This window comes from Rhodofomes roseus (genome assembly GCF_022264815.1).
Source record: "Rhodofomes roseus strain CIRM-BRFM 1785 chromosome Unknown C8Q71scaffold_7, whole genome shotgun sequence".
Classification (NCBI taxonomy): Eukaryota; Fungi; Basidiomycota; class Agaricomycetes; order Polyporales; family Fomitopsidaceae; genus Rhodofomes; species Rhodofomes roseus.
Window position 1 is genome coordinate 1,076,492 of NW_025952963.1, and position 25,112 is coordinate 1,101,603.

Genomic DNA, 25,112 nt, shown 5'->3' on the forward strand with positions numbered 1-25,112 from the left:
TGCCACTATATTCGTAGCACGGACGTCTCTTCCATTGACATTGTGTCAGATTCTTGTCACTCCGAATCGCAGACGACGCAGTTCAGCAGATTCTCTTGCTGCTTACCCCGGCACGAAGTCGGCCTTAGGAGTTGATATCTGCATAGCCTACCCACATACGTCTCACTGGTGTGCGTACTTTTTGGTATCTGTGGCACCCCCAAATGTACACACAGGTGTACATGGCCCACATATGAGACCCATTGGACTTCGGTTTGTAGCCTATACAAGTTGATACCATAATGCACAATAATTGATCCACGCGAGTACTTATACATCAGCTTCTGCGTTCAATCTTGTTCACGTTATTTTCCGGTACAAATACACATATTGTAAGTCTGCGACCTCTGGCACAAGCTTACTTCTGGCCTGGTCGAGCCTGCAGGACGCCGTCGAAGTACGTGTCCACTTTCTCGTCGTAGAACGCGACATAGCCTTTGATGTCGGCGCACTCGGGGAGCGGTACGCGGTACCACCATACGATGTTGTCGAACACCTGCCCCGTGGAGAGTGCTACACTGTAGTAGTTCGCGACACCCTAGGACACGGTAAGTAAATGAAGCTCATAGCACGTTTGGGATGATGTACCTTGTATGGGCACTGGGTTGTGAGATCCGTCGGCTTGAGTAGGTCCATGTGACAGTCAGTCTTCGGAATGTAAGTGCGAACCGGAAGGCTCGTCTCGAACAGCAAACGGGGCTTCGTGGTGTTCGCCACCTCGACCCCGTTCACTACGATGCGTACGTGACGAGATGATTGCAGCACGTCAACACGCTTGTGGCCTAGCTATCAGCGATGGCTAAACCTCGAAATACGCAGATCGCGCAGACCTTGTACGGGTCCTTGGGGTGCACAAAGACCTGCTCGTCCTCCTCGAACCACGCGTCCACCGCGCCCATGGTGATCTGCACCAATCCCGCCAGATCACCCTGCAGATACTTCGTGACCGCATTCTCAGCCTTGCGGGCCCCTACGACCAAGTCGTAGTTCTCGGACTCTGCCGACTTGGATGCCTGTTGCAGGAACTCCGTCGGGACATCCGCGGCGTCGAAGAAGTAGTAGGGGTAGTTGGGCTTCAGCCACCTAGGAGGAAAGCATGACGAGTGGGCTCAGAAGCGGGCCTGCGGTACTCACACCAGCTTTGCTTGCTTGGTATCTACGACGTACTTTCCCCCGAAAAGTACGCGCACGCGTTTGGGGGAGGGCTCGATGTGCGGCTGGGAGAACGGCGGAGCCATGGCGCGCAGAAAAGAGAGATTCAGCTGACCATAGATCAACTAGTGTCCCCCTATAAGCTGTAGAACGGCCCATTGGATATGCAGAAGCGCTGCGCTGACTGAGCTGCCTTCCTGCAGCTCCTCGAATTCCTGGCCTGTCGCGCCGAGCTTCGCTATTACATACCTGATGAACCCGTGCTCGATTGAACAAGGTCACCCGCAGTGAGTATGACGCTACGACAGAATCTTATAGTGAGAACGCTGTCGTGGACGGAGCTGGCTTGGAGCTGGCACAACTAAGTTTGTACGAGTGAACTGAGTGAAGAGACTCAGAGGTGTAAGCTGTGGCTAGCCGCGGCCCGTGGCCCGGCATGCAGCCACGCCCACGTGACCGTTGTATACACGCATTATTCGCACGGCCCGAGCGGCCACAGTCGTGCGGCTCAGGGCTCGTGCCTGGGCTTGCTCTTATACTGCCAGTGCCATTGTCCCCCTTCATCCCCGCCATACGAACTCTGGCATTAAACGCAATGGGATTAGGCGAAGTTATTCAAGACAGCGAGGACGAGGAGATTTTTGCACCCTTGAGAGTGCCAGGACCATCGACAATGGAAGCAGAGGCTCGGGAAGCGGCGAGAGGTGAGTGCATGCTACAAGACGTAGGCGGAGCCGCTGATACGATATTGGTGGAAACTAGCTGCGAGTGCTAGCACTCGACCACGGCCACGACCCGCATACAAAGGTGCGCTTTCGAAGGCTGCTCCAGCCAGCGAAGTAGCAGGCCAGGCGACTTCGTCTTCATCCACCACGAGACCACCGAATCCGCCAGTTGCCAGCCCATCGAGCTCATCCACGCTGATAAACCACTCCGCTGCGTACACACACCCTCCGCCCACTAAGGACGTCGACATGCTCTCCCTCGACATCGCCGAACGAGCAAAGTTACGTTCACGGGGCTCGAAGGCCAACACCAAGCAGCCAACACCCCCAATAGATGAGGATGTCATTGAAATCACCTCCTCTGACGACGACCTCAACATTCGCCCTCCGACTCGAGGTCCGAAGGCCAAGGTTGCTGACAGAGACGCGCCCTCGCCCAAGAAACGCGCCAAGAGGGCGCATATACCCGTCGATCTGAGCATGGATGATGCCAGTCCCGCGGTCATACCCATCGCTACCTCAGCTCCCAGCTCCCAATTACCCCCATCCGACCCGCCTCCGCCATCCACACCTCCTGAGCCGACTCCAGCCAATGCACGACCTACGAGTCGTATTGTTACCTCACCATTATCCTCGCCTCTCCCTCCACCCCCGCCCCCACCGAAGCGCAAACGGAAGACGTCGCCGAAGGATTCGGACGACGAAGGGAGCGTGAGACACCGAGGCACGCTGAGGAAAGAGGATTCCGGCCTTGCGATGCCCCCGCCTCCCCCACCGTTCTTTGCGGATCCCTCATCATCATCCGTACCTGCCTCCGATACGCTCGTCGAGACGTCCTCCTCGACGCGTGCTTCAGATGGGCCTACCGCCTCCAAACCCACCAAGAACAAAGGCAAGCGGAAGGTCATAGACGATGACGATTTCGAGGACGACTGGCCTCTCGACCCACCTCCTCGGCCGAAGCCACGGCAACGCAAGAAGCAGCCCGCCGACGAGGACGACTGGCAGGGCGACGACGCGCCTAAGCCCGCACGCAAATCGCGCAAGAAGGTGACGGCCGATGATGACGAGGAGGAGTGGGGAGGTGACGCGCCGCCAAAGCGCAAGCCGCGGGCGCCGCCGAAGAAGAAGGGCAAGAAGGACGAGTTACCGAGGCGGATTGTGGAGGTTGTGATCGAGCAGCCTAGAGGCGGGAGGAAGGGGAGGAAGGGCAAGGGTGACCCTCAGCTGACCGGAGATGTGTCGGGGCATGGGCAGGATGCGTCGGCGGCCCCTGACACCACAGCTGTTGCAGACAAGACTACCGCGGAGGGCGACTCGTCACCTCTGAGTGAAACAGAGGTTGAGAAACCAGCTGACAAACCGAGTACCCCTCCTCCCGCTTCGCCGAAGCGCTCGCTCCCAGTGTTGCGAGACGGCGAGTCCATCTTGAACTCGCCGCGCTCCAAGAGCAAGTCCAAGGGCAAGAAGAGAGCCGTGATAGACTCTGATGAGGAGGAGAACGATGGCGGTGAAGGGGAGCAGGCTGGCTCTCCTCCCAAGAAGCAGCGGCGCGAGCTCACAAAGGGCAGGAAGTCTGCTCCCGCGGCTTTGGAGCAGGAGAAGGAAGAGGAAGAGGGGGAACCAGGTAGCTCGAATAGGGTAAGCAGGCCATCACATTCTGCTCAGGGTAGATACTAAACAAAGATGCTCTGACAGGATCCAAGACCTCGGGTGTCCAGCTATTCAGCCGTAACGGCGCCCTTCAAGTCTCCATTGCCTGCCCCAGGCACCACGCCCAAGCTGACTCTGACGAACCGGTCCTACACCGTCAGCGGGCGGTCATCCCAGCTACCCATGTCCGAGCTGCTTAAGAAGGTCAACTCCCAGCCTGGCTCGCCATTTGCTTCACCGCGCCCGACGCACTCACCTTATGGGAAGACTACTAAGAGCTTCCTGCGGAAGATCGCCCCACTGCACCCCAACCGCCGGACGCCGCCTCCCCCGCCTCCGAGGCCGCCGCCGCCGAAGAAGAGCAAGAAGCAGCTGGAGCTCGAGGAGAAGTGGGAGATGGAACTAGAAGACTCTGTTGAGGGCTGGTACTGTATGTCTCAAGAGGAGAGAGCGGCCTTGCTGAGGGCTAAACGGAATGCTGAGATGGGTTTCGAGGATTGACCTCGACTGTTGTTGTTCACTTGACAGTAAGCTTCTCAACCTGAAGGCAGAAAGCTGAAAGGCCGTTGTACAACGGTGTCATAAGACACGTAGCTGTAGCCGTGGACTTGAAGGATTTGCGTTAGACCGCGCATAATGGTGCAGGTCAATACCTCTAATTTATACCCAATTGTATTACATCATGTTAACAATGAAGTCCATTCGGTCTCGGTATATGATGTAGTAGCTGGCCGTGTACATTCGTATGTACGTACATCTGGCGCTGCCTCAAATACCAACCAATACGAACAGCAGAGGCCGACCTCGTGCCGGGGTACATGCATATGTACATAAGAACTTCTTGACCTGGCCTTGTCAGCGTCGCCGCCCTTTGCCCATCCTCATTGCTCTGTATATGGCGTCCTCGCAGCTCCAGCAACAGGCTAAGCCAGATGTCCTGCCGTCTCGCAGATCAGAGTCCCCAGGCAGAGCTGGCCCAAGCACGGAGTATCATGCCAACGCTGGGGGCCATGCCACAGGGCCTCAGGTACGTACTATGTTGTGCTACTTCATCACGATATAGTGGTTGATCTGAATACTGAGGTCAAGGAGGAGGCCATTCAAACTGAACCGGGCATACTGCTCGCCGATCTCGACGACGACACGCTTGTCCGCATGCTCTTGTCAGAACGGGAGGAGTGCAAGGCCCGCGTCAACTTGACCTCGAGATCATGAAAGCGCAAGTAGTCGTGAAGAAACGACAGATTGAGCAGCTCTGGGCGCTCATCGAGTCCCAGAAGAAATGCATCCACTTCGCGGATGTGCAGGTCGTCCAGCTCGAGAGCTACGCGCAGCGCCGTGGCTTCGATGTCGAGGCACCCAGGCGCGAGTTGGAGGATGAGTTGGAGAATGAGGGATTCGGCTCCGAGGGTGTCGCTCACGACTCGTCGGACGGTGACTCGGACCACGACAGTGAAGATACGGTGATGACGAATCACGATGCCTAGGGCATCGGCAATATGAAAGGCGAGAGTCTTGGCCCAGCGAGCTCCGACATTGTCGTCTCAATGACCGACAGAAATGATGGGCGTGGGGGCTGGCAACTTGAAGGTGCTCTGAGATTATGTCTCAGGTAGTTGTGTAAGGTAAGTCAACTACTGCAATGTTCCCTGGCTTGAGCTGAATGTCAAATATAGCTTGTACCAAATCGACACATTTCCGAGGTGGGCAGCAGCACTAGCATGTCTCTCGGTATCTCTACTGTCCCTCATTCCTGACTCGTCAACGGTTCATTCCGTCATTGCGCTCGTTTCGTGCCCCTTCATTTCGTTGTGGATTGTTGTACGGATTTCGAGGGTGTACTATGTATGGGATGGGATCCACCTTCCCAGTGGGCGGTGTTCTAGTATGACAGCAGTGACATAGCGGCTGAGTACAAGCGAGTTATCGCCTCGCATGTTGTCCGAAAAGCTGCGTACGCAGATAATCCCACGAGGCCGTAACAAATGTACAGGACCAGGTTCATTTTGCGTGCCGGTACATACTCGGGGCCGCCGACTGCCAACGCCACAAGCGCGTTCCATTAATCGCGTCCCCGATCAATTGATGCACGTGAGAGACGCGTCGCGGGGCTGGTGCGGCTTGTGACACGATCGTGACGCATCATGCGCCGACGGCAGGCCTCTCGCGAGGAATGAATCAATTCAGTTCGCTGGGGTCAGTCTGCCACCGCGCCTAAGGCCTAGGCACCTTCGCGGACAGCCGCGGCAACAGCTGGACAGCGTGAGCCTGGCGAGACCACGGGCGGAGGAGGACGGCGACGCAGGGGACGACGAGCACGGCACACAGGGATGGTGGAGGCGATATGTACAGTCTATGCATTACTTTGAACGTAGGCAGGGCTTCTTCCATGAACTATACTCGTACATACGACGCAGCGACACGAACACTAATATTGACCAGCGAAACCGACAAACGTGCGAGTCCATCATCCCCAACGGCTGCCATAGCGAACGGCACCGCTCTCCTCACTTCCGATCCTTCCAGGCGTTGTCGTTCCCCATCTTCGACCACCTCTCCGCAACGGCCGGCGTGTCCGGCGCAGGATTCCGCTCCGCCAAGCTGCCCTCCCCACCCGTCGTCTTGCTCGCGTCCATCAACCCGAGGCCGCCCTCGCTCCCAGCGCGCATCTGCCCGGGCGCCTCGCCATGGCGGACCGCAGCGCTCTCCATCACGCCCGCATCACTCTGGGGCACGGCACGGGTCAGAGTCGGGTGAGCCGTGCTCGCACTGGTTGAGGAACGCTGCGCACCGTGGGCCGTCTCCGGCGCGCCCGTCTGCGCGAAGTTGTGGTACGGCGCGGACGTGGGGTATGCGCCCGAGGGCACTTCGTACGGCGTGTCCGCGGGGTCCGGCTCCGAGACGACGTACGTCTGCGTGCCCGCGTGCGACATCCGCGGGTCGGGCGAGCTGTCCTGCTGCTTCTCGTAGATGGGGGACACGGTCGAGCCCGGCGCGGGGGGGCTCGTGAGCGGCGAGTTGGCGAGCACCTTGAAGGGCGAGTGGAACGCGCGGGCGGGGGCGGGGCGCGCGGGGATGGTGCGCGAGAGCGAGCGGGTGTGTTTCGAGAGGGCGCGGAAGGCAGACATGGTGGGCGGTGTGGATAGGGGGTGGGCGTGCGGGCTGGGCTTTATGGGATGCGGCTTTTGAGGGCTAGCCTGAGCTCTGTTTGAATATAAGTAACCGTTGTGGGGTGAATGGGGTATACGCGCATCATTCTCCCACGCCTGCTTATTTCAGTCCGTGTCAGGCCAGTTTCCATGTCGGCTTCTCGTACCACCCCAAGCCAGCAACCGCCACCGGGCCATCCCCTTCTGCACAAGAACCACCGCGACTGTCTCGACTGGAACAAGTACTTATTCCTTGGCACCATTCGCGGCGCAGATGAACAGGACGGGTGGCAGGGCAGGGCCCGATATGATAGCGATGACATAACACCTCCCAGCATATCCCGCCGATGTCACAGCGGACAAGTCGGCTTTTAACAAATTGGAACATTGGTCTTACATAGCAAGGGTCAGTAGTTTTCTAAGCGGCCATGTACGGTTACGTAACATGTCACTTAAATATGAAATGTTCACCGTATGTAAGAAATTTCGTACATAGGTACTGAAAGATGTTATGTTCGGCTACAGTACATTGACCACACGTATCCTGCATGTTAGCAACACATACATTGAGACTAAATACTGTATGGTCAGATAATGGTAGTCACTCTAGCATTGTCAGCACAGTTATAATGTTAGAATGTCGTGCATTGCGGGAACAAAGGGCGCACATTCGGAATGTAATCACAATGTAAGAAGGCCCCTCTAACATTGTGCTTACATTGTCATTACATTTGAAATGTATGTCTTACATTGTCATTACATTTTTAATGTGCGCAGCCCCTCTTACATTGTGATTACATTCCGAATGTGCGCCCTTTGTTCCCGCAATGCACGACATTCTAACATTATAACTGTGCTGACAATGCTAGAGTGACTACCATTATCTGACCATACAGTATTTAGTCTCAATGTATGTGTTGCTAACATGCAGGATACGTGTGGTCAATGTACTGTAGCCGAACATAACATCTTTCAGTACCTATGTACGAAATTTCTTACATACGGTGAACATTTCATATTTAAGTGACATGTTACGTAACCGTACATGGCCGCTTAGAAAACTACTGACCCTTGCTATGTAAGACCAATGTTCCAATTTGTTGAAAGCCGACTTGTCCGCTGTGTGTGGATCTTCCCGTTCGTTGGGAGAACTCCGGCAGACTCCGGGCAGAGGGTGACGGAGTGCGGGCGCTTGTTGGCGTGACATCCTCACCACCATCCGTTTAATAGCCATGTACATGCACTCGCTCGAGATCTGTAAACCGTACCCTGTGACAAGATGAGAAGATTAATCATCAATTTCATGAGAACGTAAACACCAGGGTCTCACTGTCGGTAGACGAAGAATTCAAACAGGCCAGACCGTACAGGTTAGGTGTGACAGTGACCAGCGTTTAAGTAGTTATACTTACAGTCACCCACTGTAACACCCAAACAATGTTTGGCCATTTCCTTGTCTACCGAGTGGACGATCCTCACGTTTAGATTCTCTACATTCTCAAAAAACTACTAGCTACTCTTACAACATTTTTTACCAGGTGTCATTCTCAGAGCGTGAGTGAAGGGATGTACATAGTCGAAAAATAGATGTTACATTGACAGTGATGAGGATGTCACGGTAGAATGTCACGGTAGCAAGCGCCCGCAAAGCGCCACCTCTGCCATCTCGAGCGAACATTGCAATTTGCTTGTTCTGAAGCTGAGCTTGATGGACCTATGTATCATGAGCAAGATACATAGTAAATATCTTGTAATGCCATCAAAATAAGGAAACATCAGAAGTAGCTTGGGAACGAGCTACTTTGAGTTATGATGACCGGTGGTGTTACAGTGGTCGGTGTAGCACTGATACAGCTTATGAGGCTCAACATGTATCCTTCGATAGCTCAGTTGGAAGAGCGCGAGACTGTAATGGTTACGTAATCTTGAGGTCGCTGGTTCGATCCCGGCTCGAAGGAGTTCTTTTGCTTTTTTTTCAAGTGTGCTGCGCTCCCGGAGTTCTCCCAACCAACGGGAAGATTCACAATAAGCGCCCGCACTCCCGGCCCACCTTAAGTACCTCGGAAAGTTGCTTGTTCTAAGCTAAAGGGCGGCAGGCCATCTGTCAGGAGCGGGATACATGGTAAATATCATGTGCAGTCATTAACCCACCGGTGGGTCAGTATCGTCTGATGGGCCACCTTCCCAATCCAGCAACTTTTGGAGCTATATTGGGCAACTGCAAACATTTGCTCCACTTCTAAGCGCGCTCTCGCCCGGATTCCTACCCAATAGGGAAGGTGGCCCATCAGACGATACTGACCCACTTGTCTTATTCGCCGCTGCTACGCCCGGCAGGATCCGATATGCATATTGTTGTATGCACCAATGTGAAGGCAACGACACAAAAATATTTCAAGTGACCTGTGAGCACCTATGTACAGTACAGTGCTCCTCTCGCCCGCGGCGGCTTCGCCGCCCCGGGCGATTCGGAGCTATGCCTCAATCAGAGGCATATTACCACTTTCCTTGTTCACCCAGAACCCTACTAGTACAGATAGAATCTACTACGACACCAGACTAGTCAATGCTACCGGATGCAGGCTCTTGCAACTCTGGAATTCGAATCTTACAACAGGCGGTTTGAATGTTTGACTCGGAAGCGCGCGGATGATGTAAGCTGTCCGACGTTTCTGTCCAATGAGACTTTTTTTTTTTTTTTTTTTTTGGAGGGCTATATGTAGGATCCGGCAACTGACAATTGGTCAGACCCAGGTCCCAGCCAGCCAGCGGGTTCCCCCGCGGTTGCTTTCCAGGGATAAAATGCTTTTACGCACGACCACATTTGGTCAGTGTGGGGCTCAGTTATCCTACATCCCACGTTTCGTAGGTTTGAGGATTAATACCCACTAAAACCCTTCTAATTTTTGTCCAATCGTCGGGTAGTGCTAGCTCGTCTTGTAAGGTGCCACACCACGTGCTTAGGACTAATGGGGGCCACAGGGCGGCTCTCCCAAAACGTCGGTGCGTCATGGCGATATCTAAGTGGAGTCTACTGTTCATTATATAGCCCCATCGCGCACGGATTTCTTGTCGTGAGTGAGTCCAGTTATCGTCCATTGCATGTCCGATCGTTCTTTCACAACGTAGGCACCAGATAAGATATGCGGCTTCAGAGATGAGGATGCGCCACATGCGTTCGACGAAGGGTCGTCGTTTCTTCTTGTCTGAGAACCAGGGGCGCATTCCAGCACTGAGGATGTCTTCAAGGTCAGGCTTGGTCCACTCAGCCTGTTTACGTCGCCATAGGTTTCCGGCCATGGCCCAGATTTCAATCTGGCCTGGTGCCGTACATTCAAGCAGTATGTGAGACATTGAGTCTATTACGCCACAGTATTGACACTGGGCACGTTCTTCGTAGCCAGATATCTTCGCCCAGAATCGACCAACACGGAAGGCGCTGTGTAGGCACTTCCATAAGAAGTCGGATATTGGTCGGCGGAAGTCACTGTTGCGTAGGCTTTGCCAGAGTTCATCAGCTGTTATGGTATGGTCCGACGTCAGATTAAGCTTTGCTAACACTGCTTGTACCGTCAGTGCAGTGGATCGTCGTACTTCCAAGGGTCGTCGTTGTATGATGAGGCGGTAAGCAATCCTTTGAGATAGGTGTGACAGTTTGGCACCTGACAGGTTGAGTGTAGGGTCTATAGTCAGTGAGACTGTTTTGGCCCCGCTATTGTCCATCAGGTATTTCACCAGGTGCCTGCCTTTGTCGATTGTTGACCAGTCATTCTTAGAGTTGGCTTTCCGGAATGACGTAGGGGTGCATCGCTGACGTAGAACATTTATCAGGTCTTTCAGCGCAGGCTTGTTGCTCATTCCCAACCAGTCCGTGTCCTCCCAACGTTGTATATCTTTACATAGTACATCGCGGAGGAATTGTGTCTCGCAGATAAATTCAATAGGTACGTCTTTGGGTATAAGCTGTACTGCGTATGCCGCAGCGGTGATCTCACCACTTGTTGTCAGATCGTCAATGTTGGCTAGTGGTTGTAGCAGCTGGGCTGCGGCCTCCTGGTTTCGCTCAAACATGAAGATGCCGCTTCCTTCGGGGGCTATTCGAGCTTCACCGTGTTTGAGGGCGCCGCTCGCTTCGAGGATATGTACTACGATTTTCCGGAATGCAGTACCTCGTCGCGGTCGCAGGTTCGGAGGGTTGACGAGGTTATTGTCATCCATGAAGGTGCGGAAGACTTCAGATATGCCTCCGCGTTCCGTGACTGACGGGTTAAATATTGCTTCTCCTCCTTTTACCTTGAAGGCGGCGCAGTTGGATTCTTCTCTCCTTTGGGTGAGAGTCAGGCCGTCGGGGATAAGATCGACTTGTGGGTTCCACTTGTCGCTTAAGGTAGTGAGTAAGCGTCGTGCTGCTTCTACACAAGAGAGGGGGTGCTGACAACCGTTGTTGGCAGCGGCAGCGCAAGAGTCACAGGGACATTCGAGAGGATCGGCTGGGCGTGGGGTTGGGATGAAGTCATGTCTGGCCAGCAGTAGGATATCGGCCACATGTCGGATGCCATGGTTCTTTCGTAGGCATTTGCTAAGGTGAGTGTTATCCAGACGGCGGAGGCGTTTGGACGCACTTATGTGGTACCACACAGGGAGCTTGCTTTTTAGTTCGTTACTCAGCTGGATTGCTCCGAATGATGTTTGATGTTTCTTTGCGACCTTTAGCATGCGTTTGATGTAGTGTGGTAGTGAGGAGGCCGCGTGTAAGGCCGGGTTCCAGCTTTGTAGGAACGAGTTTATCTGGGCTGAGGATTGTATCGCCCCGGCGGAACGGCTAACCTGTAGCGCAATTAGGATGTCGATTACATATGCCCAGCTCGGTCGGGAGTCAGATAGGGATAGGTACTTGTGGAGCCATGTGAGTTCAATCGCTTCATTTCGTGCATAGATGTCAAGGATATTTAATCCTCCTTCAGAGATCGGCGAGTGCAGAGTGTTGAGATTGACTAGGGGCGTCCCATTATTGCCCCATACAAAGGATCTAATCTTTCTGGTGAGCTCTTTCTCAACCGAGGCGGGCATGCCCTGTACCGTGGTGAGGTATTGGGTCATGCCTCCAGGTCCCATTTGGATAATGTGTTTCTTTCCCTTCATTGTTGGGTTACAGTGTCCCCATCTCGTCAGGAATTTGTCTACTTTTTCTAATGTCGGGATCCAGATGGCTGCCTCACGTGTTCGGTTTCCTATCCATGCACCAAGGATACGTACCGCTTCGCCATCTTTAGCAATGTGGACGAAGTCTGGGATACAAGGTGTGTTGCTTGTCGGGTCAATACGGCGAGAGTGTATAACTTGGGCCCGGTATTCAGGCGATCCAATTGGTATTATCTCAGTTTTGCCTGAGTTGAAGCGTGCTCCAGAGGCGGAGCACCAGTCGTCAAGTATTTCCCACAGGTCGGACCAGCGATCGCACTGTGCGAGGAATGTGGAGGTATCATCCGCGAATAGTGAGGTAATGATACGCTCTGTGAGTCCCGGTATCTGGAATCCTCGTAAGGTTGATCGACGGAGAGCACAGGCAAGTGGTTCAATCGCAAGATCGAATAGGAGACAGGACAATGGGTCTCCTTGTCTTACTCCTCGGCGTACTCGGTAAGGTTTGCTTATCTCTCCATTTATGATAATTACTGTCGTCGCATTCTCATACAGGTTCTTGGCTCGGGTGATGAATGATGCGGGTAGCCCCATTGCCTGTAGTATCTCCCAAAGGTAGTCATGTTGTATGCGATCATACGCCTTCTCCTGGTCAAGCGCGACAATGACGCCATTGTCGTCAGTGGCCTCGGCGTAGTCTACCATCGTCCGGCAAAGTTGTGTTTGATCCGATATCTGGCGTCCCGGTATGAAGCCGGCCTGGTCAGGGTGAATGATGGACTTAACGACAGATCCGAGTTTGGTCGCCATAATGCGTGTGTAGAGCTTATAGTCCGTGTTAAGTATCGTTATTGGGCGGTAGTTACTGATGTCTCTCTTGTCCTTCTTCTTATAGATGGGGCACATCCACCCGTCAGCGAATCCAGATGCTGTGTTTATACCATGGGAGTCGATGTCGTCAAGGACGTTTAGTAAGTAGGCCGTGCTGTTGAAGGATGTGTCGTCATCTGATGCTGTGTCGTCTTGTAGTACTTTCCAGAATTCGTATGGAATTCCGTCCAGGCCGCTCGCTTTGCCTGCCTGAGCTTTCTTTAGTGCGTCTTTGATGTCCGCGGTACTGATTCGAGATTGAAGTACTGCATTGTCTCTGTCATTCAGGGATTGTTGAATGTTATTTATGGCCGATGATATGGCCGTCTTGCGTATGGTGGGGTTCGTCTGTCCGTCATCGTTGTTTTGTAGTGAGTCATGGTATTGTCGGGCGAGTTCGGCCATGTCTGAGGAGCGTCGTACATAATCGTGCGTGCCAGGTTTCCTTAGGGCATAGATTATGTCTCTTGGAGTTTTGTCTTTGTTGATGTTCGACCAGTATTTGCTTAACGTTTCAGCGTTTAGGGCGTACCGAGCGACAGTGGCTTCGCGGACATGTTGATAACGTTTGCGTTCAAGCTCAATGACGCGGTCCAAGAGCACTTCAGCTTCGGTTTGTAGTTGAGCAGTCGAGCTATACGCAGGATCGGCCTGTATACCATCAATCGCCGCTGTTATTTTTGTAATCGCCGCAGTGAGCTTTGGGGCCTTTTTCTTCATGATTGTCCTTGCTAATTTAATTGTGTTGTCTTTGAAAGCTTTGTGTATCGTTTGGGCATTATTAGCTGGTGAGCGTGTCCCGCAGTTCTTAATTGTTTTCATGTCATTGAGAGCTCTATTCCCAATGGTCTTGATTTCGGCCAGGAAGGACTTGTCTTGTAGTAACGCAAGGGGAAGAGTCCAACGGCCTTTCCCAATGTATGGGGCTGTCGTAGTGCTCAGCAAGGCCGAGGCTAGTCGGTGATCCGTAGGTATACCCGTTGATTGTATCTTCCATACCTGAGAAGATTGAAGTAATCGTCCAGTAACATATATCCTGTCAATTCGAGAACGGACGTCGGACGCTCGTTGTGGGAAGGTGTAGTCGCAGTGCGATGGGTTGGTAATACGCCAGCCGTCTTTCATGCGGAGTCGGACGAGTAGCTTTTGTAAGGGTTCGGTTATGGACATAGGGTCTTCGCGTGGAGGGAGCCTATCAATTGGTTCTTCAACAGCGTTGAAGTCTCCAAGTAGTACATCAGGGAGCTTGTGATGCGGATTGGCATAATGGTTTTCAATCGTCAGCCAGAACGCGGAGTTAGCAGCTGGGTCATTCGGGGCATAGACGTTAAGTAGGGTCAGTTTCTCCTCTTTGTGCCAATGTATGGTCGTAGCCATTGCTCTCCCGGGTACAATAGTTGTATTGTCGCAGCGGGCCGTGTCGACTATTTCTCTATTTAGGATTAGAGCGACACCTCCAGCATTGTCATCGTGTGATAGTCCGGGTATAACCGCCATACGTCTTCCGTATAGTCGATGTATTTGGTCTATAGTTGTACTGTTGAGATGCGATTCTTGTATCGCCAAGACTCCAATCTTCTCCGTGCGTAACAGCTGATTAAGAGCATTCCACTTATTGTTAGTGGTGCCTGTTAAGGATCCTCTGCCGTTGATGTTTAGTGTGGCTACATTAAGCGTGGCCCGAGTGTTACGGCCTTTCTTAGGCTTAGTCGATGCCCCAGGGTTGTGATTACTCAAACTCGTACCATCCTCCGTTGGCGACTCTGCTAACAAGTCTTGGAGGACTGCCCTGCCGTCCGATCCTTCCGACGATTCATTGGGAGTCACACGGGCAGGAGGCGAGATCATCCCTTGTCGTCGGGAGGGAGGTTGTCCAGTTGCCGTTCTAACGTCCGTGGTGTGATGTGTTATGTTGTTGTTGTAATGCGCCGCTGCAATCATTCCCGCCGCTACAGCGATCCACGGCGGGCGGGGACTGCTCCTGAGCCCCACAGGTGACATGCGTGTTCCTTGTAAAGGGAAGTTGCTTAAGCCTCTCGGCGGGGCAAGTCTCCGAGTGCCCCAGTGTGAGAAAATGGAGAAGTTTGTGTATTCTTTAAGAGCGTGCTGTCAGGCTTTCCTGTCCCGCTGTGGATGGCCAGTATATGTGGGCCTTTCAGCGCATTCTTCTGTGTTCGTTATCGTGACATTTATTAATATTCTTTTTAAGTACTCTTGTGTTTGAGCTGGTCAGCTGTATCGCAAGATGTTTGTGTGAGGTGCGGGCGTCACGAGTTTTTGGTACGCAGATGTGATTTCGGAAGAGCGCAGGGTATACTTAATACAGCATGATGATACATCGTAGTGCGATACGCGAAATGGTGAATGAGATAGTACAGAATAGCGGTAGAGAGTAGAGATCGTGCTACGCGAGGCGGGCTAACAGTTCAGAGACCAGCATACAAGGGATGAGCGAAATTTGTCAGAAGTTACCGCGGCCACGGCCATTCCCTCCACGTCCACGACCATTGCCGCGACCATTACCGCGTCCACGGCCCCTGCCAATTGCACCGTTCGCACCGTTGTTCTGCGGCGGTTGGGCTTGCTGCTGGGTCTGCAGGGGTGGCTCGTGCCAGCCGATCGTCCGACGTACGCTGCATGCCCCTGCGATGTGGCCGAGCGAGTGGCAGTAGCCACACCAGACTCGGCTCGTGAAGGGTTCGGGGTGTCCTGCAATGTTTGACCCGAAGTGGTGGCGCTTCAGCTGGCTGCTGAATCGCAACCAGTCGCGGCGGTCAGACGTGGGAGGCATGACGTAGATGACGGCAACAGGCTCCGTCGTGTTCGCGGAGACGCGGCAGTGGATGATGTCGACGTCGATTGAATCGAGGATGGCGTTGAGAGCGTCGATCCTTGTTGATCCGCGCCACATCCCGCCGCGAGAGATGTCGCGCGTGAGGACATCATAGGTGGTGTCGAAGAGGTCCGATTCGAGAAGGGCGCGGCGTACAAGATTCTCGTACTCGGCCTTGGTCTGTGCTCCAAATCTATAAATAAATCTGAACATACCGCACAGGTGGGGATTCGAGTCGCGCCAGAAGTCAAAGTTGAGAGTGATGGGGGTAGAGTTGAGCCAACCTAGACCTACAAGAGCTACAATAGTGGGCAGAGGAATCCCCCGCGCTAGGTACCAGAACGGCTCAGTGTTCATACCATGGAAGCCGGCGACGGAGTAGCCTGGAAGGATGAAGGCACCGGGGATCAGTAAGACGCGGCGGAATACTTCAAGCATGAGTTCAATACGCATACTGACCCCGGGTTCTTCTGTGCCGTGGAAGGGAATCTGAACTGCAAGTACAGACTCAGTGTCGTCAAGCTCGTTCCAAGACTCGCGCTGGGCGGCCGCCATGCCACGTCCCCTCCAGCTCGCGCTATCGCCTTGGACGCGACGCCAGGAGCGTGATAGAGGGGCGACGTAGTCGGGGTCCAGGGCATCGACGTCGAAGGTGATTGGAGGCTCGTCCGGGCCGTCGTCAGCTGAGGTCTGGGAGGTGCTCGCGACAGAGGCGGCCCGGTGTTCGCGACGTTCGCGGCGGAGCAGACGGCGGCGGATGCGACGGCGAGAGTGCGAGGAAGACGTTGGGATGGGAGTGTCAGGCCGAGTAGCGTCAGCCATTTCGACCTCCTGAATCGAGGGCGTTCGCTGCGAGGAGCGCCAAGAGCCATCGTCGTCGATGCTGCTCGTGCTAACCACCGACCATCGATGGCCGCGGGCCGGTGCGATCGGAGTTGCCTGTCGTTGGTGCCTGTGGGGAGCGGGCGTGCGCGGGGAGCTAGTTGGGATGGACGACGGAGGGAGCGGGAAGAGCGGCAGTAGATCACCGATATCCGATTGGTCGTCGTCGTCAGAGGTGTCGATGGACGCCCTCGCCGCGCGCCCGCTATGCCTACGCCCAGATGCAGGGACGTGAAGTGGGGTATGGGGCGAAGAGTGGTCCGGGATAGCCAGGAGCGACTCGACAACATCAGAGTCAGGGACGATCGCGAAGCCGATGTCGAGCGAGCTGTCGACGACCGAGTTGTGAGGACGGGAGGACGACGGCTCGTTGGATTGGACAGGGTGTGGGACTCTCGATGACGACGCCGCCGGCTCAGACGAGGCCGTGGGGGGCTGGGAGGTTTCAGACGTGGGCAGACGGACAGGAGCGTTCTGTGTACGCGTCTCGACAGACGGGGAGTCCTCATTGCCAAGGTCTTCCTCGGTGCGGCGGCGTTTCCTCGACGCGCTGCCAGGGTCCTCGGCCTCCACAACTTGGTCCTCGAGTACGACGCGGCGAACTTCGTCAGGGCGCGGCGTATTGGACCCACGGCGGCCAATGGCGCCGGCCACTGCCTTGCCTTTTTTCTTGTGAGAGACAACGGTCCAGCCGGCCTCCTGGCTGGACATAGTGGCAAGACGAAGGTCTTATGTGTCTAATCAGCGTGCGGTTCGCAGCGTGTGATAGTTAGGGTACGTACTGTTGTTCGTTACATTTGCCAGAGAGACTGGGGTAGACGGTGGCGGCGCAGGGCCTGCAGTGTTTTGATCATTTTCATTGGAGTTTCGCGGAGAGAGAGACCTAGCGACCGCGGACGCATAAGAGCGTCCCGGCGAGAGCCTGGCCGACGGCGACGACGAGGTCATCGCTCTATATGTCGTCGGGCTCTGGGGTCGAGAGTTGGGGACATCTTCGTACGCGCCCTGGGCGGCGACGTTGTTCGTAGTGAGCATAGAGCCACCGTGGTTCGAGGAGGGTGTCTGGTTCATGTTGGTTAGGCGGGCGTAGGAGGACAGAGCAGAGGAGACGATGAGCAGGGTAGAAAGAAGAGGCGAGTAGACGAGTAGAAGCGAGCAGAGAATGATACAGGGTCACAAAAGTGATGTCGTACCGTTGAGACTTTCGCGTTTATTTAAGGAACACGGACGACGCGTTCCATTTGTCACTAGTCGCGTTCGGATTGGGTGAGCAAGTTAATTTGCTGTACAGGAGTGTGAGCCTAGTCAGCTGTGTGGAGTGTGGTGTTGCGATGTCGTGCAGAGCAAGGTCACAGTCGGGGGAGATCGAATTTCAAAGTGTTTTTTGACATGGGTGCCGACGCAGCAGGTAGAAGAAGACGGGAGGAAGACAATGGGCGTACCATTTTCGGTTTCAAGGCGCGAGGCTGTCCTCCACTGCGACGCGTTATCTCTCCCTCCGTTCCAAAGTCGGTATGTCTATGACCTGAGACAAGTTCTCGGGACACTAAGGGTCCAGCCTGAAGGGACGCGCTGTGTCGTTGTGCATTGAGTTTCATCAAAGTTGGGAGCTGCCGCTGTCTGCACCAAAGTGTATGCCGTATATGCGTGTGACTTGTACCTCGATGACATCGAAGCTGGCGAGGGCGGGCGTTGATATTAGTGTTGCATTTTCAGCTTGTTATTTTCGGTGTTTTTGCAGGAAAGTCGGCATGTTCAGGAGCATGAGACGCGAGATTGAGTTGGCATACACAGGAAGGGCAGAGGCACAGAGGCGGGGCTGGTTGGCGGTGCGGTAGCGGAGGTACATCATAGGCGCGAAAGCTCTTCGCTGCAAAGGGCCATGGGCGCTTGCTTTGGGCACCTTACTGCCTAGGCGGGTATTTGGCGTTAGTTTCAGTTTGATCGACCCGGTGGCGCATATTGGACGTGGAGGCCTGGGCATATGATTGGGTCGGTGAGGTGCGGTGTCTCGATTGTCATGATAAGGTTTGCTGGTCTCAATATATTCGGTCTAGAACAGGTGCCTCTAGTACGATGCTAGTCTATCTATCCTTAGCCATCGTGCGGCATGCCCTCATCGTATACCGCCACCACTCCATCGCCACCATGGTGAGTTTCCACCAGATCCCGGGTTTTGGGGTCTTTCGCCATTCGTGCGCGCAGCCGCGCTACGGCGCCCGGGGTAATGTCAAATTCATAGGGATTAGAGTCGGGATTTTGAAAGTCAGGTTTGGTGAGGAAGGCGCGGTGCGGTTCGGGAAGTAGCGGGAGTGAGTGATAGACAAGTGTGTGTGTGTAGCCATCTAGGTCGCAGAGGCGGGCCCATGGGATTGGGACTTTGATTTGTAAGCCGTGTTTGCTGCCGGTGAGTCGGAACGTGACCCAGTGGCGCATTAAGGTCACGGCTTTCGAGACGCGTCCAGTCTCGATCACATGGCTGCCCGTGCGGAGGGTTAACACGTGCCCTCGGGCCAACGGCCTGTTAGGCTGTCTCTCAACAATCCACGTCTCCCTCCTTCCGTCTTCATCAAGCTCGGGGGTAGGTTCGACAAGGACGTCGACTGCAATTGAGTAGGCGGGTTGGTAGGAGGTACGTGTTCTGGATGTCTGCGATCCAGCCGCGAATACAGTTGATGAGGATACGCCAGGACGGGTTACGTGCTGTCCATCGTGGTATGCCTGAATTATGGGCGATTGGGCAGGAGGGCTACGCGTTTTTCCAGATGAGAATGCAAAGAACATCAGGTAAGGTGTGCGCGTCTATTTTACAGGGAGCTTACGAGGATTATATAGGCAATAACGTCAGTGCAACGTGACGTGTCATACGGGCGTTTCGTGTGCTTTATAAGGCTTTCAAGAGCTTCAGAAGACAGTGGTATGCACTAGGGTGTAGGATCATGCAGCATAGAGTGGAGTATGTAGGCGGGCAGGGCCGTTATGGACGGGGGAAGCATCCGGGTGGGAGGTTTCCACGGGAAGCTTCAGCGATTAACTCGCTGGAGGTGTGAAAGACAGTGGTATGCACTAGGGCTTAGGATTATGCAGCATGGAGGGGAACATGTAGGAGTGCATGGCTGTTACGGACGGGGCGGCCGTCTGTAGGAGCGGATTCCTCGAGATGCATCAGCTTATACTGCTAGGACGCGTTGTGAAGGGGCGTGATCGTTCCGTTCACGTGAATAATCTAGGCCGCGGGTCGTTTGGTCCGGTCTCGGGCGTTTCGGGCCGGGCGAATCGGAAGCGCTTTTGCACAGCTTCTGATTCGCGCGAGTACGTCGAGATCAGCTATCTGCTCGTCGTGAGGGGGCTGGGCCAGTACCTGGGGATGTCGTATTCGCAGTACAGCAGTGTGGGTTAGGAGTCATGGTTGCAATGCGTGAGTTCAGGTCAGTCTATATGGTGTCTGGCACAAGAATCACTTAGTCGGTTGTCGGGCTACGAGGTCGTCGCCATTGTGATCATGATCGAGTACGACGTTCAGCCGGCTCGTCGGGAGGGTCCCAAGACCCGCCAAGACCGCCAGAAGGGTCTTTCCGTTACCCTTAAGCGGTTCAGGGTGTTCGGAGAGCAGGTCATCTGCAGCTAGCCGTACAACAGTGATTTTGGTTGAGCCAGGCGTATCATATCAGGTTGGTCTCCAACCCGTTTAGGCCTGGTATCATGTAAGGTACCAAGGGCCGGTCATACAGAGCGTAGAGTACATCGTACTATGTCGTAGTCGATGTTCAGGCCAGTACAAGCGACTGTTGTGGAAAAACTTTCCAGCCTGCGACCTCGAATCTGGTATCCACCAGAGGTCGTTATAGTGCAGTTGGTTTCACCTCCTACGAGGTTACTTATCCCCTGGACCACGTAAAGGTCTGCACTGGACTCGTCGACGACGAGCCCACCCAGGGGGTCCAATGAGACTTGAATGAGACTGTCCAATGTCGCGATTCTCCTAACGCGGTGCTGACTAAGCGAGGGCTCGGACGTTGCGGAAAAGACCCGATATTAGCATATCGGAACCAGTGGGTTAATGACTGTGGTACCAGGAAAACCAATGCATCGACAGGAGTGCTTGGGAACGAGCCGTTACAAAGTGTTACAGTGACTAGTGGATGACTGCCGCACCGCGCTGCGGCTTTGCGTCCCTCTTCACTACTTATTGAATTCAACTCTCATGATCTCTTACCAGCGAGCCCCTCAAGAATAGTACAGTTGAATCCACTACAAATTGACAGAGAATACAGGGTTCGCTGTCCAATAATTCCTCATTTGTCATACCAGTAATGATTCATGAATCAGAACCTACCCCAATCTCTATGCACAAGAATACACAAGACACCCCAAGACACCAAGCCGCATCCTCATCGTTACGAGCGTGTGGCGGACTCGCGAATCCCAAGGATTGCCGACTTGGCCCGACTTGGCCTGGTCACCCAGCCGTTGGTGGTCTTCTCTTCTCCGTTGGTAATAAATGCCGCAAAGGGCCTTCGCCGTTCGTCCAATCGTCACACCTTCTCTCATGAGTCAGGGTTTATGTACATATGACGCTCAATCGCGGAGGTATATATCAGTTCTCTATGTACTCCGAAAACAAGTGCTGTGTGCCGCAACACTGCGACTCAATAACTGTCTATAACAGACGATATAAAAAGCTCAGGCTACTTAGGATACGGGCGAACAGTGTCAACGATGCTCGAGAGAGTTGTGAGAGAGAGAGAGAGGAGAACAAACAGCCAATAGCGAGGGTGGGTGAGGATGAGCGAGACAATGTCAGTTATCAATAGATCGTGGGCGATCGACGCCACGGCGGTCCACCGAGGGGACCGCACTGATGTCAGGACAGACAGACAGGACAGGGCACGACGCGGGGGACGAGCGCACTGCCAGCTACTATACAAAGAGCCAGGTGACGCAGAAACGGCGGTAGAAACAGAATAAGAAAGGTGAAAGCCAAGGATCAGTTTACTGACAGAGGAGAATGGAGGGAGAAGATGTATGTGCACTATCGACGAGCGTCCCTTCTAGCAAAAGCCAAAGCGGTACGGTGGGCTGAGAGCGATGCAATGTGTTGTGAACAGCAATGTCCCGAAGTGCGAGTGGTCGGTTTTGGTGCTTGTGCTGGCGCCGAGCGCGAGGATCGTCGTAAAGGGGCGTGAAGGAAGTTAAGCCGGGGCGGGCTATACGATAGTTTAGGCAGTCGGTCGTGGACGTGGTCATGAGGGTTGCCGCATGCAAAGCCTGGCACACACGCACACAGCAGATCAGCACCCGCTGCCGTCACATTCCCACAAACGAAGGACGCACAATTTCACCGACGAGTCTCGCGAACTCATCCGCGACAGCAGAACGCACCCCAGAAGCCTCTGTGACGTCCGCCATGCTCATCCTGCTCTCCCACCCTCGCCATCTGCTCCCGGTCATACATACCTATCGCACGCGTGCCCGCGCCGCCCATTGCGTCGCGGTTCGCGGCCGTCCCTGCCGTCGTCGTCCCCTCCCGCGAGTTCGTCCCGTTCTTGGCCTGCTGCTGGCCATACACGAACGAGTCTGATGCCCCCGGTTGCCCGTTCGCCGGAGGCGCAGGCGATGAGCGGTCGTACGCCGTCGCGCGATACCCACCCGGGCTCGGCGTCGCCGCGTAAGGGTGGGATGCTAATGCCTGGCTTTCCCGCTCCGCGCGCGATACGTGCTGCTGGCTCTGCCGCCGGCTCGCAGGCGGCAGTGGCTGCACGCTCGCGTGCTCGCGCGAGGTTCCTCGAGAGGCCTCAGCGGCCACGCGACGGCTGCTGCTCTTGACATGTGCTGGGGTGGGCGCGAGTACCATTTGCGAAGACGGCGACGGCGCGGCGTCTTGCACGGGTTGGCGCGAGCTGCGCCGATGGCCGTCATGGCCGCGCGAGCGGTGCTCGCGGTGCGGGGTATGCGGTGCAGCAGCATTTGCATGAGCCTGTGCGAGCAGGGTCGAGGGCGTCTGTGAAATTTATATCAGTCACCCCTTTGCGCAGTGGCGTGGAAGACGTACGTGACCAGCCTCCCAGCCCTTGCCATTGTTCAGGAGCATCCAGTCGAAGACGCCATCCTCAGGCTCGCCGAGCGTCTTCAGCACCTTCGTGAACAGTTCGCGGAGGAAGTCGTAGTCTGGCGTCTCCTCGAAGCCGAGCTTACGAACATAGTTCATGTAGATCGCGAACTCCTCTGCACCGCACATGAGCCACGCTGCTTCCACCAGTACATACGAGCACACCTACCTGGGAAACCCTCGCACAGCTCCTGTATGGACGTGCTCTGCTTCTTCTCACCGATCTTCTCGTACTTCTGCTTGTTCGTGGCAGCGCGCAGACCCTGCCACGGCAGGCCGCCGCGAAGGAAGTACATGAAGACATGACCAAGCGACTCCAGGTCGTCTCGGCGCGACTGCTCGCGACCGAGATGTGTGTTGATTGACATGTACCGGGCCGTCCCGGAGAGCGACTTGCGCTCGCGGTAAGGAATGTGCTGTTTCGTCTTCGGATCACGGTAGTGTTTCGCCATTCCAAAATCTGTGCAGGAATCAGCATGGGAGTCATAGCAACCCTCGCGTCGTTGTAATGCGACGGAGCAAGGATACAAACAGCAAGAACAAGCATGGATCGAATGGGTGGCGGAAGAAGCAAGCTCCGAACCACCTCATGTCGCCCTGCGGCTCCGAGCACCCCTTCACAGAATCGCGGAGTATCAAATGTAAGTACTTACCGATGATGTGGATGGTGTTCGCGTTCTTCGATCCGGGGACACCAATAAGGAAGTTGTCGGGTTTGATATCACGGTATATGAGGGATTTCTCGTGGATTGCTTGTACACGAGTGACCTGAGAGACTGGTCAGCAAGCACAGACAATACAGCGGCCGCTTGCCACCTCAATGTCCGGTGGACGATATCGCGTGAAGGGGAGACAATAAACGGCAAGGACCACATGTGACAGGAGAAATGGAAGTAGCCACGCCGCCGCCCGGGTCCCGTAAAGATTACGGTTGTTTTGGGGAGAAATGGGGACACCGCGATTTCAACCGCGTAGGTACTGCTGCATATATTTCATCGCTTTGCTTGCGAGGGGAGATGGCCAGACACAGAGGGGCCATGAGCTCAGGCAGAGCGCCTGTGTGCATGCCGTGGACACCACGTCCCTGAGCGCCGAACGTCGTTACCGGCGGCGAATCTCCGCATGGCTTGCGAATTGAATGAGGAACAGCCACTGATACGCCCCCTCCCATACTGCGCCACAGTGCGCGACTCCGAAGGCATGTCGAGGACCACTGTGCGCGCAGCGACATTGGCCGTGGGACACGTAGTAACGAACTCACCATCTGCCTGGCCGCCATGCATACAGTCTTGATGGTGAATTTGCGCCCACACATGTCGAAGAGGTCCTCCAGGTTGGGGCCGAGCAGGTCGATGACGAGAACATTGTGTAGGCCCTCCTGGCCGAAGTAGTGTACTTGAGGAACTCCGGCTGAAAGACGGGTCAACGCTTGCTCTGCTGAGGAACAGAGGACATACGGGTTCCGTTCAGTGTCCGGTATGACCTGTACTCATCCCTGAGCTGTGGTGCCTCCGACTTCCGAGGTTCCTAGGGCGACTGTGAGGACGACGGAGCGAGGAGAATGGACTGCACTCACAAACTTGATGGCAACGGGCTGGTTGTTCAGCAAGTTCGTTCCTACACAGACACCGCTGAGCTCTCCTCCAGCCCTAGGGGCCCATAGAAGTAACCATACCCTCGAAGACGACACCGAAGGAGCCCTCGCCTATCTTCTTGCCGACCCGAAAATGCGCACCCACGATGCCGTTCGACGTCGCAGACTGGGAGCCATGATGGGCGGACGAAGAGGCTATAACGTGGGGGGTGGCCATGGTGGGGAGGAAGAGACGGGAGGGAGGAAATAAAGGAGGAAATGTTGAGAGGGACGCTGAGCCGCTCGGGCGGGGGCGAGGGAGAATGATGGCGGAGTCTAAAGGCACGCCCGTCCATATATGGTGCCCCAGATACGCCACGCGCCCGCGCCGTCCCCGCCTCACCCTCCTCCGCCACTGCCATCCGCTGCGACCGCAGTCTATCAGGCCGTCAGGTTCTGTACAGATCCGGCATCATCTCCCGCTCGTTCTACATACTCTCGATGGCGAGCTGCTGCATCCGTATCTTTTCAGGCCTGTGAACGGACTTGCACCCTTATTACACTACATACGCAGTCAGGTACATCCGGAAATGAGTCAGACTACAGTGTGGTATCTGTATGACTACCAGCGTGACTTCGGCAGGTGCCTTGCTCACAGCCCTCGACGTCTCGGACACACTCCATGCTAAGTAAGAGCATTCATTTTATATCGCCTTTGATCATAGTGGTGCACACATGTCCTACCACCCGGGGAGGTTGGCCATTTGTGAACCGTGTAGGTGGTCTGCCAAATACTGTAGCCACTGGACAACCAGACGCACCGCGGACGTATGAACTCCGTCAGCCATGACATCTGCGCGTACACGCCCGAAAGGACTCACTCACGTCCTCGGCGTACGTTGCCAGCCAAACGTAAGTGTTCTATTCGCGATCGACACAACAGATACGAGACAAGGATGGACATTTTCATTTCATCAACGATAGT

The 25,112-nt window shown here is 54.8% G+C and overlaps 7 protein-coding genes and 1 non-coding gene across 8 annotated transcripts; 3 read left to right on the plus strand and 5 right to left on the minus strand.

Annotated features, from left to right (window-relative positions):
* Window positions 1-253: 253 nt before the first annotated feature.
* Window positions 254-1,591, minus strand: C8Q71DRAFT_751979 (uncharacterized protein). The gene is made up of 5 exons (XM_047923348.1): window positions 1,441-1,591; window positions 1,174-1,316; window positions 870-1,122; window positions 628-813; window positions 254-577 (listed from the first exon to the last, which is right to left on the minus strand). Exons 2-5 carry the CDS (start codon window positions 1,275-1,277, stop codon window positions 398-400), a joined length of 723 nt encoding a protein of 240 aa, XP_047780505.1. The 5' UTR covers window positions 1,278-1,316; window positions 1,441-1,591; the 3' UTR covers window positions 254-397.
* A 111-nt stretch (window positions 1,592-1,702) lies between these two features.
* On the plus strand, window positions 1,703-4,315 carry C8Q71DRAFT_537437 (uncharacterized protein). The gene is made up of 3 exons (XM_047919208.1): window positions 1,703-1,895; window positions 1,954-3,557; window positions 3,615-4,315. Exons 1-3 carry the CDS (start codon window positions 1,787-1,789, stop codon window positions 4,068-4,070), a joined length of 2,169 nt encoding a protein of 722 aa, XP_047780506.1. The 5' UTR covers window positions 1,703-1,786; the 3' UTR covers window positions 4,071-4,315.
* A 149-nt stretch (window positions 4,316-4,464) lies between these two features.
* On the plus strand, window positions 4,465-5,056 carry C8Q71DRAFT_856529 (uncharacterized protein; the record flags this gene model as incomplete). Its single annotated transcript, XM_047927312.1, has 3 exons — window positions 4,465-4,596; window positions 4,653-4,718; window positions 4,778-5,056. The coding sequence occupies 3 exons, from the start codon at window positions 4,465-4,467 to the stop codon at window positions 5,054-5,056; spliced, it is 477 nt and encodes a 158-aa protein (XP_047780507.1).
* Window positions 5,057-6,076: 1,020 nt separating this feature from the next.
* C8Q71DRAFT_705178 (uncharacterized protein) lies at window positions 6,077-6,697 on the minus strand (the record flags this gene model as incomplete). Its single annotated transcript, XM_047920433.1, has 1 exon — window positions 6,077-6,697. One exon carries the CDS (start codon window positions 6,695-6,697, stop codon window positions 6,077-6,079), a length of 621 nt encoding a protein of 206 aa, XP_047780508.1.
* A 1,896-nt stretch (window positions 6,698-8,593) lies between these two features.
* On the plus strand, window positions 8,594-8,676 carry C8Q71DRAFT_t54. Its single transcript has one exon. It is a non-coding gene; the product is annotated as a tRNA-Tyr (tRNA).
* A 738-nt stretch (window positions 8,677-9,414) lies between these two features.
* On the minus strand, window positions 9,415-10,690 carry C8Q71DRAFT_896871 (uncharacterized protein; the record flags this gene model as incomplete). The annotated part of the gene is made up of 1 exon (XM_047928751.1): window positions 9,415-10,690. A coding segment is annotated over one exon (1,128 nt), but the record flags the coding sequence as incomplete, so codon positions are not given.
* A 4,501-nt stretch (window positions 10,691-15,191) lies between these two features.
* Window positions 15,192-17,516, minus strand: C8Q71DRAFT_856531 (uncharacterized protein; the record flags this gene model as incomplete). Its single annotated transcript, XM_047927313.1, has 2 exons — window positions 15,192-17,173; window positions 17,228-17,516. 2 exons carry the CDS (start codon window positions 17,514-17,516, stop codon window positions 15,192-15,194), a joined length of 2,271 nt encoding a protein of 756 aa, XP_047780510.1.
* Window positions 17,517-21,575: 4,059 nt separating this feature from the next.
* Window positions 21,576-24,467, minus strand: C8Q71DRAFT_537509 (kinase-like protein). The gene is made up of 9 exons (XM_047919209.1): window positions 24,230-24,467; window positions 24,131-24,171; window positions 24,012-24,081; window positions 23,816-23,964; window positions 23,208-23,322; window positions 22,724-23,014; window positions 22,498-22,670; window positions 21,780-22,446; window positions 21,576-21,713 (listed from the first exon to the last, which is right to left on the minus strand). The coding sequence occupies exons 1-8, from the start codon at window positions 24,363-24,365 to the stop codon at window positions 21,805-21,807; spliced, it is 1,617 nt and encodes a 538-aa protein (XP_047780511.1). The 5' UTR covers window positions 24,366-24,467; the 3' UTR covers window positions 21,576-21,713; window positions 21,780-21,804.
* Between the last annotated feature and the right edge of the window lie 645 nt (window positions 24,468-25,112).